Source organism: Perca fluviatilis, chromosome 16 (genome assembly GCF_010015445.1).
Source record: "Perca fluviatilis chromosome 16, GENO_Pfluv_1.0, whole genome shotgun sequence".
NCBI classification, from domain to species: domain Eukaryota; kingdom Metazoa; phylum Chordata; class Actinopteri; order Perciformes; family Percidae; genus Perca; species Perca fluviatilis.
In genome coordinates this window covers 604580-617079 of record NC_053127.1, presented here as the reverse complement: position 1 = coordinate 617079, position 12500 = coordinate 604580, and the positions used below count along the sequence as shown (strand labels likewise).

Sequence of the window (12500 nt, the reverse complement as noted above, 5' to 3'; positions counted from 1 at the left end):
GATTCTGACCCAGCAAACAGAGAAACAAACACGGACCAGGAGTATGATTAACAACAATTATTTTGAATGAATATTCAGTTCTTTGGGTGTCCAAGGAAAGCAAACGTAGGGTAGGTCGGCTCTGGGCTGGATAGAGGCTGAGGCAGGCAGGCAGAGGAACGTCCACAACTGTCATGCAGTAATCCAAACAAGATGGTTGGAGTGAAGGAGTGAAGGAGTGAGCTGGCAGCAAGGCACACTACGGCAGCAGGTCTCGCAGTGTAGGTCACACTGGTAGGTGCAACGATCTGGCCCCGAGGAGAGCCAAGCCCAGGAATATATACTGCAGGTTAGCTGAGTGGAATTGGAAGCAGCTGTGCAGAGAGGTAGATCCCCAGCCACGCCCCCTGACCTACTTCCAGGAGAGTATTCAAACACCCATACAGACACCCAACACACAGTGGGGACAAACACACATACACACACCACAGACACAGTGGGGACAAACACACATACACACACCACGGACACAGTGGGGACAAAACAAAGGGAGAGAGGCACACAGAAACGGGGAGAACAGCTGCCCACATAACAAATTGTGTTGTATGTTGTACAGTCAGTGTTCACAGAGTTTCAGCCATTGCTTTAAATGTGTATTGTGGTAGTGCCCAGAAAGTGAACTGGCACCTCTCCAGCTACCAGTCCACCTGGTGTTTCTGGTGAGCAGAAAAAGTGTTGTTTGGCAGTACTTTCAGTCAAAAGAAGGCCATTCAAGTCCAGCTACATGTTCAATCTGTTCAATGCTGATTGGTCTGGTGGTGGCGAGGACCCTAAACTATACACAACATGGCCGCTGTTACAACATCTGGTCTGAAACATCTGAAAGAATACGAGATGTGCATGAAGGAATCTCCAGACAGCAGCCAGAATGCAGCAACTTCAGGTACGGCAAAGGAAGGACAGTCCCTGTTTACTTCATTCATGTGTTTACTGTGTTCATGGACTGAGGACGGGAGGAGGAGTCAGCAGAATCTCAACCAGTGGATTCAGAATTCAGACCAACCCCAAAAATCTGGATTGGGTGCCTCCCTAAATGTTGTGTTTGTGTCTGTCAGGTTTCTACATCGTGACTCCTCTGAGTCCCGGCCAATGGCTGAAGAGCTTCAGGATCTATAGCCTCCCTCTGACTCCGGCCACTCCGCCTGCCGCCTGCCTCAGCTTCTGGTAAACCTTCCCAAAATAAACAGCTTTCTGACGCTAACTTTTGCCTTTTATTTGTACTATTTTTATGCTTTTTTGTTACTGTTTTATTACTTTTTTGTAGTACTTTTCTTAGTGTCAAATGTAAAAAGCATTACATTCTTCACCTCTCCGTGAAGCTGAGCATTTTAAATATTTCTCTGTCCCTAGCAGTGATCTTGATCTTTGTATTAAAGGTGCACTATGAGTTCCTGCATGGTTTCAGCGCAATATCATTTTTGTCTCAAATGGTATTCATCTCTCCTTGATCTGCTAGCTGCCTGGCTGTTGCATTTTGCAGGATTGAAAACATACTTGCTAATTTTAGGGTGATTTTACTTCTATTTGTGTGTTTTATTTTTCTTCCATTTATTTTATTATGTAGTTCTCTAGCATTGTTTATGTTACTATTTAAACGTTTGTTGGCACTTTTTTGAAAAAGAAAAAACAAAATAGCACGTTTTTATGTTTTTTGAGGTTTTCGATGCTTGTTTCTACACTAGCGATCTGCTCGCAGACAGAAGGTGTGTCAGGTGAATGTCTGAAGGGTTAAAGGTGTGTCAGGTGAATGTCTGAAGGGTTAAAGGTGTGTCAGGTGAATGTCTGAAGAGTTAAAGGTGTGTCAGGTGAATGTCTGAAGGGTTAAAGGTGTGTTCAGGTGAATGTCTGAAGGGTTAAAGGTGTGAGGTGAATGTCTGAAGGGTTAAAGGTGTGAGGTGAATGTCTGAAGGGTTAAAGGTGTGTGAGGTGAATGTCTGAAGGGTTAAAGGTGTGAGGTGAATGTCTGAAGGGTTAAAGGTGTGTCAGGTGAATGTCTGAAGGGTTAAAGGTGTGTTCAGGTGAATGTCTGAAGGGTTAAAGGTGTGAGGTGAATGTCTGAAGGGTTAAAGGTGTGAGGTGAATGTCTGAAGGGTTAAAGGTGTGTGAGGTGAATGTCTGAAGGGTTAAAGGTGTGTCAGGTGAATGTCTGAAGAGTTAAAGGTGTGTTCAGGTGAATGTCTGAAGGGTTAAAGGTGTGTCAGGTGAATGTCTGAAGAGTTAAAGGTGTGTCAGGTGAATGTCTGAAGGGTTAAAGGTGTGAGGTGAATGTCTGAAGGGTTAAAGGTGTGTCAGGTGAATGTCTGAAGGGTTAAAGGTGTGAGGTGAATGTCTGAAGGGTTAAAGGTGTGTCAGGTGAATGTCTGAAGAGTTAAAGGTGTGTCGGTGAATGTCTGAAGGGTTAAAGGTGTGAGGTGAATGTCTGAAGGGTTAAAGGTGTGTCAGGTGAATGTCTGAAGGGTTAAAGGTGTGAGGTGAATGTCTGAAGGGTTAAAGGTGTGAGGTGAATGTCTGAAGGGTTAAAGGTGTGAGGTGAATGTCTGAAGGGTTAAAGGTGTGAGGTGAATGTCTGAAGGGTTAAAGGTGTGTCAGGTGAATGTCTGAAGAGTTAAAGGTGTGAGGTGAATGTCTGAAGGGTTAAAGGTGTGTCAGGTGAATGTCTCAAGGGTTAAAGGTGTGTCAGGTGAATGTCTGAAGAGTTTAAGGTGTGTCAGGTGAATGTCTGAAGGGTTAAAGGTGTGTCAGGTGAATGTCTGAAGGGTTAAAGGTGTGTCAGGTGAATGTCTGAAGGGTTAAAGGTGTGTTCAGGTGAATGTCTGAAGGGTTAAAGGTGTGAGGTGAATGTCTGAAGGGTTAAAGGTGTCAGGTGAATGTCTGAAGGGTTAAAGGTGTGTTCAGGTGAATGTCTGAAGGGTTAAAGGTGTGTTCAGGTGAATGTCTGAAGGGTTAAAGGTGTGTCAGGTGAATGTCTGAAGGGTAGAAGGTGTCAGGTGAATGTCTGAAGGGTTGAAGGTGTCAGGTGAATGTCTGAAGGGTTAAAGGTGTGAGGTGAATGTCTGAAGGGTTAAAGGTGTGTCAGGTGAATGTCTGAAGGGTTGAAGGTGTCAGGTGAATGTCTGAAGGGTTGAAGGTGTGTCAGGTGAATGTCTGAAGGGTTAAAGGTGTGAGGTGAATGTCTGAAGGGTTAAAGGTGTCAGGTGAATGTCTGAAGGGTTGAAGGTGTCAGGTGAATGTCTGAAGGGTTAAAGGTGTGAGGTGAATGTCTGAAGGGTTAAAGGTGTGTCAGGTGAATGTCTGAAGGGTTGAAGGTGTCAGGTGAATGTCTGAAGGGTTGAAGGTGTCAGGTGAATGTCTGAAGGGTTAAAGGTGTGAGGTGAATGTCTGAAGGGTTAAAGGTGTGAGGTGAATGTCTGAAGGGTTAAAGGTGTGTCAGGTGAATGTCTGAAGGGTTGAAGGTGTCAGGTGAATGTCTGAAGGGTTGAAGGTGTCAGGTGAATGTCTGAAGGGTTAAAGGTGTGAGGTGAATGTCTGAAGGGTTAAAGGTGTGAGGTGAATGTCTGAAGAGTTAAAGGTGTGTCCAGGTACCACATGTTTGGGGAGGACGTCTACCGTCTCCGAGTGCTGCTGTCCCAGCCGGCCGTCACCGTGCTGTTCCAGAGAGACGGTAACTACGGCGACCGTTGGAACTACGGCCAGGTGACGCTGAACCTGACGACGGAGAGCACGGTCAGTGACATCACACGGTGACATCACTCAGTGACATCACACAGTGACATCACACAGTGAGATCACACGGTGACATCACACAGTGACATCACACAGGAAGTCTCTGCAGGTGGTGTTTGAGGCGCTGAAGAAAGGAGGGATGAGGAACGACATCGCTCTGGATGACATCACGCTGACCTCTGACCCCTGTGGCCCCGCCCCCCCTGAACCAACCAACGTCCCGCCTCCAACAACGCCCCCCCCGATCCCAGGTAAGACCCATTTTGATCATTATTCTTCGTTTCTACAGACTTTAAACTAATAAAAACAGAATGTTAACACATCTCCACCCAACACTTGGGGGTAATATTAACCCTCGACCCCTTTTACCCTAAAGAAGGGTTAGGGTTATTAATGTGCAGTGATCAATAAGCTGTGGGTTACCTCTTTACCCCTAAAAAGTTATTTCGTTTCTGACTGCTCTGCTCTGATTGGTCTGACTCTGCCCTCTCTCTGCTCTGATTGGTCTGACTCTACCCTCTCTCTCTGCTCTGATTGGTCTGACTCTGCCCTCTCTCTGCTCTGATTGGTCTGACTCTGCCCTCTCTCTCTGCTCTGATTGGTCTGACTCTGCCCTCTCTCTGCTCTGATTGGTCTGACCCTGCCCTCTCTCTGCTCTGATTTGTCTGACTCTCCCTCTCTCTCTGCTCTGATTGGTCTGACTCTGCTCTGATTGGTCTGACTCTGCCCTCTCTCTGGTCTGATTGGTCTGACTCCTTCCCTACTCTGCTCTGATTGGTCTAACTCCACCCCCTCTCTGCTCTGATTGGTCCAGCTGACTGCGGAGGACCCTTCGATCTCTGGGAGCCAAACTCCACCTTCAGTTCCCCAAATTACCCACAATCCTACGGGAACGAGGCCAAGTGTGAGTACACCCATCGTGTGTGTGCATTTGTGTGTGTGTGTGCCTGTGTGTGTCTGTGTGTGTGTGTGTGTGTGTGTGTTTTTGTTTGTGTGTGCGTTTGTGTGTGTGTGTGTGTGTGTGTGTGTGCGTTTGTGTGTGTGTGTGTGTGTGTGTGTGTGTGTGTGTGTGTGTGTGTGTGTGTGTGTGTGTGTGTGTGTGTGTGTGTGTGCTGCTCCCGATACTCTACTTGGTCATATGTGAAGCATCCGTTCACATAGGGTTAATATATAACCCGTATATATTTATCTTAAAAACACTCCCGGTCCTCCTCAGCTGTGAAGCCACTTACTTGTTGTGTTCTCGCTAGATAAATGTGTGCAACATTCACTGTCCTGTGGGAAATATTGCAAAGTTGAACTTTGTGCAGATCACCAGAATTGTAAATCAGAATGTAAACTGGGCCACAGATGGTAAGCACCATGACATTAACCTAAAGGGTTGGACTCTAACTTAATTAAAATGCCACAGCCCATACTGTTCTTTTAAATTATAGAATATAGACATTAAGAGAATAAATCGTTATGCAAGTACTTTTACTTTTAATACTTAAAGTACATTTAAAATGAGGTACTTTTTACTTTTACTTAAGTAGGGTAGTCATTGTGGTACTTCTACTTTTACTAAAGTAAATCTGTCTCTAGTTATTTGTACTTTTACTTAAGTACTGAGATTCAGTACTTCCTCCAGTACTGGACTCTATACACACTGTGATTGGTTCTTTTTATTTCTTCTTTTGAGAACTGACAGTAAAGTTATATCGTATGTAAACAAATAACTTTAAAATGAAAACAGGTAAACAAAGAGAAACTGTGTAAATGTTCCCCTCCCGTTATTACCCATGATCCTCTGCTGCAGGCCTGTGGACGCTGCACGCCACCGAGGGGCGGAGCCTACAGCTCCACTTCCTGGACTTTGATGTTGAAGCAACCTATGACGTGGTGGAGGTCCGGGACGGGGCGGGGCCACACTCCACCTTACTGGGTGAGCTCGGGTTTACCCACAATCCTTTTCACCTCGGAGTGTAGCATGAAGCAGGCTTACCCAGAATTCACTCTTAGAAATATCTGTGTATTAACAGCTGTATGACTTCATATTTTAACAGGAAATGTCCGTAGAACTTAATTTGTAGTTGCATTTCTGTTTATTTACATTTCCTGTTGCATACGTTGTGCTTCAACAACTTTGGGCAGACTCCCGTGTGTAAATCTTTACAATCATTCCCTGAAAGAACCAATCAGACCTTGTTACTCCGCCCAAATCTTCTTCTGAACCTGACGTGTTCAGCGTGTAACATGTGACTACACCTGACATAATCTACAAGCTGTAACTTGTCAGGTGACCTCATCATTCTACAGACTGTACCTTGTCAGGTGACCTCATCATTCTACAGACTGTACCTTGTCAGGTGACCTCATCATTCTACAGACTGTACCTTGTCAGGTGACCTCATCATTCTACAGACTGTACCTTGTCAGGTGACCTCATCATTCTACAGACTGTAACTTGTCAGGTGACCTCATGATTCTACAGGCTGTAACTTGTCAGGTGACCTCATCATTCTACAAACTGTACCTTGTCAGGTGACCTCATCATTCTTCAGGCTGTAACTTGTCAGGTGACCTCATCATTCTTCAGACTGTAACTTATCAGGTGACCTCATCATTCTACAGGTTGTAACTTGTCAGGTGACCTCATCATTCTACAGGCTGTAACTTGTCAGGTGACCTCATCATTTTACAGGTTGTAACTTGTCAGGTGACCTCATCATTCTTCATGCTGTAACTGTTCGGTGACCTCATCATTCTACAGACTGTACCTTGTCAGGTGACCTCATCATTCTTCATGCGGTAACTTGTCAGGTGACCTCATCATTCTTCAGGCTGTAACTTGTCAGGTGACCTCATCATTCTTCAGACTGTAACTTGTCAGGTGACCTCATCATTCTACAGGCTGTAACTTGTCAGGTGACCTCATCATTCTACAGGCTGTAACTTGTCAGGTGACCTCATCATTCTTCAGACTGTAACTTGTCAGGTGACCTCATCATTCTACAGGCTGTAACTTGTCAAGTGACCTCATGATTCTACAGGCTGTAACTTGTCAGGTGACCTCATCATTCTACAGGCTGTAACTTGTCAGGTGACCTCATCATTCTTCAGACTGTAACTTGTCAGGTGACCTCATCATTCTACAGGCTGTAACTTGTCAAGTGACCTCATTATTCTACAGGCTGTACCTTGTCAGGTGACCTCATCATTCTACAGGCTGTAACTTGTCAGGTGACCTCATCATTCTTCATGCTGTAACTTGTCAGGTGACCTCATCATTCTACAGGCTGTAACTTGTCAGGTGACATCATTCTACAGACTGTAACTTGTCAGGTGACCTCATCATTCTACAGGCTGTAACTTATCAGGTGACCTCATCATTCTACAGGCTGTAACTTGTCAGGTGACCTCATCATTCTACAGACTGTACCTTGTCAGGTGACCTCATCATTCTTCATGCTGTAACTTGTCAGGTGACCTCATCATTCTTCAGGCTGTAACTTGTCAGGTGACCTCATCATTCTTCAGACTGTAACTTATCAGGTGACCTCATCATTCTACAGGCTGTAACTTGTCAGGTGACCTCATCATTCTACAGGCTGTAACTTGTCAGGTGACCTCATCATTCTTCAGACTGTAACTTGTCAGGTGACCTCATCATTCTACAGGCTGTAACTTGTCAGGTGACCTCATCATTCTACAGGCTGTAACTTGTCAAGTGACCTCATGATTCTACAGGCTGTAACTTGTCAGGTGACCTCATCATTCTACAGGCTGTAACTTGTCAGGTGACCTCATCATTCTTCAGACTGTAACTTGTCAGGTGACCTCATCATTCTACAGGCTGTAACTTGTCAAGTGACCTCATCATTCTACAGGCTGTACCTTGTCAGGTGACCTCATCATTCTACAGGCTGTAACTTGTCAGGTGACCTCATCATTCTTCATGCTGTAACTTGTCAGGTGACCTCATCATTCTACAGGCTGTAACTTGTCAGGTGACATCATTCTACAGACTGTAACTTGTCAGGTGACCTCATCATTCTACAGGCTGTAACTTATCAGGTGACCTCATCATTCTACAGGCTGTAACTTGTCAGGTGACCTCATCATTCTACAGACTGTACCTTGTCAGGTGACCTCATCATTCTACAGGCTGTAACTTGTCAGGTGACCTCATCATTCTACAAACTGTACCTTGTCAGGTGACCTCATCATTCTTCAGGCTGTAACTTGTCAGGTGACCTCATCATTCTTCAGACTGTAACTTATCAGGTGACCTCATCATTCTACAGGTTGTAACTTGTCAGGTGACCTCATCATTCTACAGGCTGTAACTTGTCAGGTGACCTCATCATTTTACAGGTTGTAACTTGTCAGGTGACCTCATCATTCTTCATGCTGTAACTTGTCAGGTGACCTCATCATTCTACAGACTGTACCTTGTCAGGTGACCTCATCATTCTTCATGCTGTAACTTGTCAGGTGACCTCATCATTCTTCAGGCTGTAACTTGTCAGGTGACCTCATCATTCTTCAGACTGTAACTTATCAGGTGACCTCATCATTCTACAGGCTGTAACTTGTCAGGTGACCTCATCATTCTACAGGCTGTAACTTGTCAGGTGACTTCATCATACTTCGGACTTTAACTTGTCAGGTGACCTCATCATTCTACAGGCTGTAACTTGTCAGGTGACCTCATCATATCTACTAACTGTTTCAAGTGACCTCATGATTCTACAGGCTGTAACTTTGTCAGGTGACCTCATCATTCTACAGGCTGTAACTTGTCAGGTGACCTCATCATTCTTCAGACTGTAACTTGTCAGGTGACCTCATCATTCTACAGGCTGTAACTTGTCAAGTGACCTCATTATTCTACAGGCTGTACCTTGTCAGGTGACCTCATCATTCTACAGGCTGTAACTTGTCAGGTGACCTCATCATTCTTCATGCTGTAACTTGTCAGGTGACCTCATCATTCTACAGGCTGTAACTTGTCAGGTGACATCATTCTACAGACTGTAACTTGTCAGGTGACCTCATCATTCTACAGGCTGTAACTTATCAGGTGACCTCATCATTCTACAGGCTGTAACTTGTCAGGTGACCTCATCATTCTACAGACTGTACCTTGTCAGGTGACCTCATCATTCTACAGGCTGTAACTTATCAGGTGACCTCATCATTCTACAGGCTGTAACTTGTCAGGTGACCTCATCATTCTACAGGCTGTACCTTGTCAGGTGACCTCATCATTCTACAGGCTGTACCTTGTCAGGTGACCTCATCATTCTACAGGCTGTAACTTGTCAGGTGACCTCATCATTCTACAGGCTGTACCTTGTCAGGTGACCTCATCATTCTACAGGCTGTACCTTGTCAGGTGACCTCATCATTTTACAGGCTGTAACTTGTTAGGTGACCTCATGATTCTACAGGCTGTAACTTATCAGGTGACCTCATCATTCTACAGGCTGTAACTTGTTAGGTGACCTCATGATTCTACAGGCTGTAACTTATCAGGTGACCTCATCATTCTACAGGCTGTAACTTGTCAGGTGACCTCATCATTCTTCAGGGTGTACCTTGTCAGGTGACCTCATCATTCTACAGACTGTAACTTGTCAGGTGACCTCATCATTCTACAGACTGTAACTTGTCAGGTGACCTCATCATTCTTCAGGGTGTACCTTGTCAGGTGACCTCATCATTCTACTTGCTGTAACTTGTCAGGTGACCTTATCTCCCAAGAGGGAGTTTTTCCTCGCCACTGTCGCACTGCTTGCTCTTGAGGGAATTACTGTAATTGTTGGAATTGTTGGGGCTTTGTAAATTATAGTGTGGTCTAGACCTACTCTATCTGTAAAGTGTCTCGAGATAACTCGTTATGATTTGATACTATCAATAAAATTGAATTGAATTGAATCTTTCTACAGACTGTACCATGTTTTATTTCTTTCAGCTGTTCTCACTGGCAGTGATGGCCCCGCCCACGAATTGTTCTCAACAACCAATCAGATGTCAGTGTGGTTGTTTACGGACGAGTCGGGTCACAGCCGAGGATTCAGAGCCAACTTCACCTCGGGGGTCGGCCTGGGGTCACCGGGTGAGTTCAGGGTCAGAGGTTGATTACTGATTACTGATGATTATTGATTACTGATTACTGATGATTATTGATTACTGATTACTGGTGATTCTTGATTACTGATGATTATTGATTACTGATTACTGATGATTATTGATTACTGATTACTGATGATTATTGATTATTGAGTACTGATGATTACTGATTATTGATTACTGATTATTACTGATGATTATTGATTACTGATGATTATTGATTACTGATGATTACTGATTACTGATGATTATTGATAACTGATGATTATTGATTACTGATGATTATTGATTACTGATGATTACTGATTACTGATTGTTGTGAACAGCTGCGTGTGCAGTCGGTCAGTTCCAGTGTCAGACAGGCAGTTGTATCCATGGTAACGGTCAGTGTGATGGCAACGCCGACTGTCCTGACGCCTCTGATGAAGCCGACTGCGGTGAGTTGAGTTTACCTGGAACCTTTTTCCCACCAGACTCCATGTAAATAACCACTACTTTTAGTGTGTATACAGCCAGCATATTATCACATGTCTGTGTGTGTGTGTCTGTGTGTGTGTGTGTCTGTGTGTGTGTGTGTGTGTGTGTGTCTCTGTGTGTGTGTCTGTGCAATGTGTGTGTGTGTGTGTGTGTGTGTGTGTCTGTGTGTGTGAGTGTGTGTGTGTCTGTGTTTGCGGAATGCGTATGTGTGTGTGTGTGTGTGTGTGTGTGTGTGTGTGTGTGTGTGTCTGTGTCTGCGTTCGTGTGTGTGGGTGTGTGTGTGTGTGTGTGTGTGTGTGTGTGTGTCTGTGTGTGTATGTGTGTGTGTGTGTGTGTGTGTGTGTGTTTGTGTGTTTGTGTGTCTGTGTCTGAGTCTATGTGTGTGTGTGTGTGTGTGTGTGTGTGTCTGTGTGTGTGTGTGTGTGTCTGTGTGTGTGTGTGTGTCTGTGTGTGTGTCTGTGTGTCTGTGTATGTTTCAGTTGTGTTACCCAGCAACAGTTCCAGTGCTCTACAGTATAAACTAGTTTCCTCTCTGCTGACCGTGTGTTCTGACACCTGGACGTCTCAGCTGTCTGACTTCACCTGTCAGTACCTGGGATACAGGTAACCCTTTACACACCTGACGGTACCTGGGATACAGGTAACCCTTTACTCACATATCGGTACCTGGGATACAGGTAACCCTTTACACACCTGACGGTACCTGGGATACCCTTTACACACCTGTCGGTACCTGGGATACAGGTAACCCTTTACTCACCTGTCGGTACCTGGGATACAGGTAACCCTTTACTCACCTGTCGGTACCTGGGATACAGGTAACCCTTTACTCATCTGTTTCTCTGCAGGTCGGGGGAAATCACTCTGCTGCCGGCTCGGCCACAAGACTCACCGTTTACATCCTTCAACATCACCAACGGAGCGCTGCAAACCAGCCTCAGGTACTGGACCCAGACCAGACCCAGTCCCAGACCCAGTCCCAGTCCCAGTCCCAGACACAGTCCCAGTCCCAGTCCCAGACACAGACACCCAGACACCCAGACACCCAGACACCCACACACTCAGATACCCAGACACCCAGACACCCAGATATTCAGACACCCAGACACCCAGACCCAGACACCCAAACACCCAGACACCCAGACAACCAGACCCAGACACCCAGACACCCAGACACCCAGACACCCAGACCCAGACACCCAAACACCCAGACACCCAGACACCTAGACACCCAGACCCAGATACCCAGACACCCAGACCCAGACACCCAGACACCCAGACACCCAGACCCAGACACCTAGACACCCAGACACCCAGACCCAGACCCAGACACCCAAACACCCAGACACCCAGACAACTAGACACCCAGACACCCAGATACCCAGACACCCAGACACCCAGACACCTAGACACCCAGACCCAGATACCCAGACACCCAGACCCAGACACCTAGACACCCAGACACCCAGACACCCAGACACCCAGACACCCAGACCCAGACACCTAGACACCCAGACACCCAGACCCAGACACCCAAACACCCAGACACCCAGACAACTAGACACCCAGACACTCAGACAGCCAGACACTACAAATAACGTTGACCCTCGGCTGGTCACGTGAATGTTTAGACACCAAAACATTTAATTTATTATTTAATATTTCTGTTTTTATCTGTTTCCAGTGATTCATGCGCCAGTGAGGAAGTGATTTCTCTGAGCTGTGACAACCAACGTAAGTTATTCATGTGTTCATAGACAGTTTAAGGTGGACTAATGTGTTCATACACAGTTTAAGGTGGAATCATGTGTTCATAGACAGTTTAAGGTGGAATCATGTGATCACAGACAGTTTAAGGTGGTATTAACTGTGTTACAGCTTGCGGGGTTAGAAACGTCACTAATGCACCGAGGGAGATGGACCAATCAGCAGAGAGGAAACCTGCTAAAGGTAAAACAGTCTTATTCAAAATATTCCAACTTTTTCTGAAAATATTCAATTTTTTTCTAAAACATTTTTTGTGTGCAGACAGGTACCGGTGCAGACAGACAGGTAGCTGTGAGACAGACAGGTAGCGGTGCAGATAGACAGTTAGCTGTGAGACAGACAGGTAGCGGTGCAGATAGACAGGTAGCAGTGCAGAT

General features: G+C 45.5%; 1 protein-coding gene across 1 annotated transcript in view; it reads left to right on the top strand.

Annotated features, from left to right (window-relative positions):
* Positions 1 to 12500, top strand: part of tmprss15 (transmembrane serine protease 15) — a 41906-nt gene that overhangs the window by 15860 nt on the left and 13546 nt on the right. Inside the window, exons 12-22 of the mRNA XM_039777843.1 lie at positions 1095 to 1203; positions 3618 to 3762; positions 3872 to 4013; positions 4577 to 4666; positions 5561 to 5686; positions 9722 to 9865; positions 10206 to 10316; positions 10836 to 10959; positions 11205 to 11297; positions 12041 to 12090; positions 12235 to 12306. Of these exons, the coding sequence (XP_039633777.1) occupies positions 1095 to 1203; positions 3618 to 3762; positions 3872 to 4013; positions 4577 to 4666; positions 5561 to 5686; positions 9722 to 9865; positions 10206 to 10316; positions 10836 to 10959; positions 11205 to 11297; positions 12041 to 12090; positions 12235 to 12306 (1206 nt within the window). The remainder of the gene's footprint in view (positions 1 to 1094; positions 1204 to 3617; positions 3763 to 3871; positions 4014 to 4576; positions 4667 to 5560; positions 5687 to 9721; positions 9866 to 10205; positions 10317 to 10835; positions 10960 to 11204; positions 11298 to 12040; positions 12091 to 12234; positions 12307 to 12500) is intronic.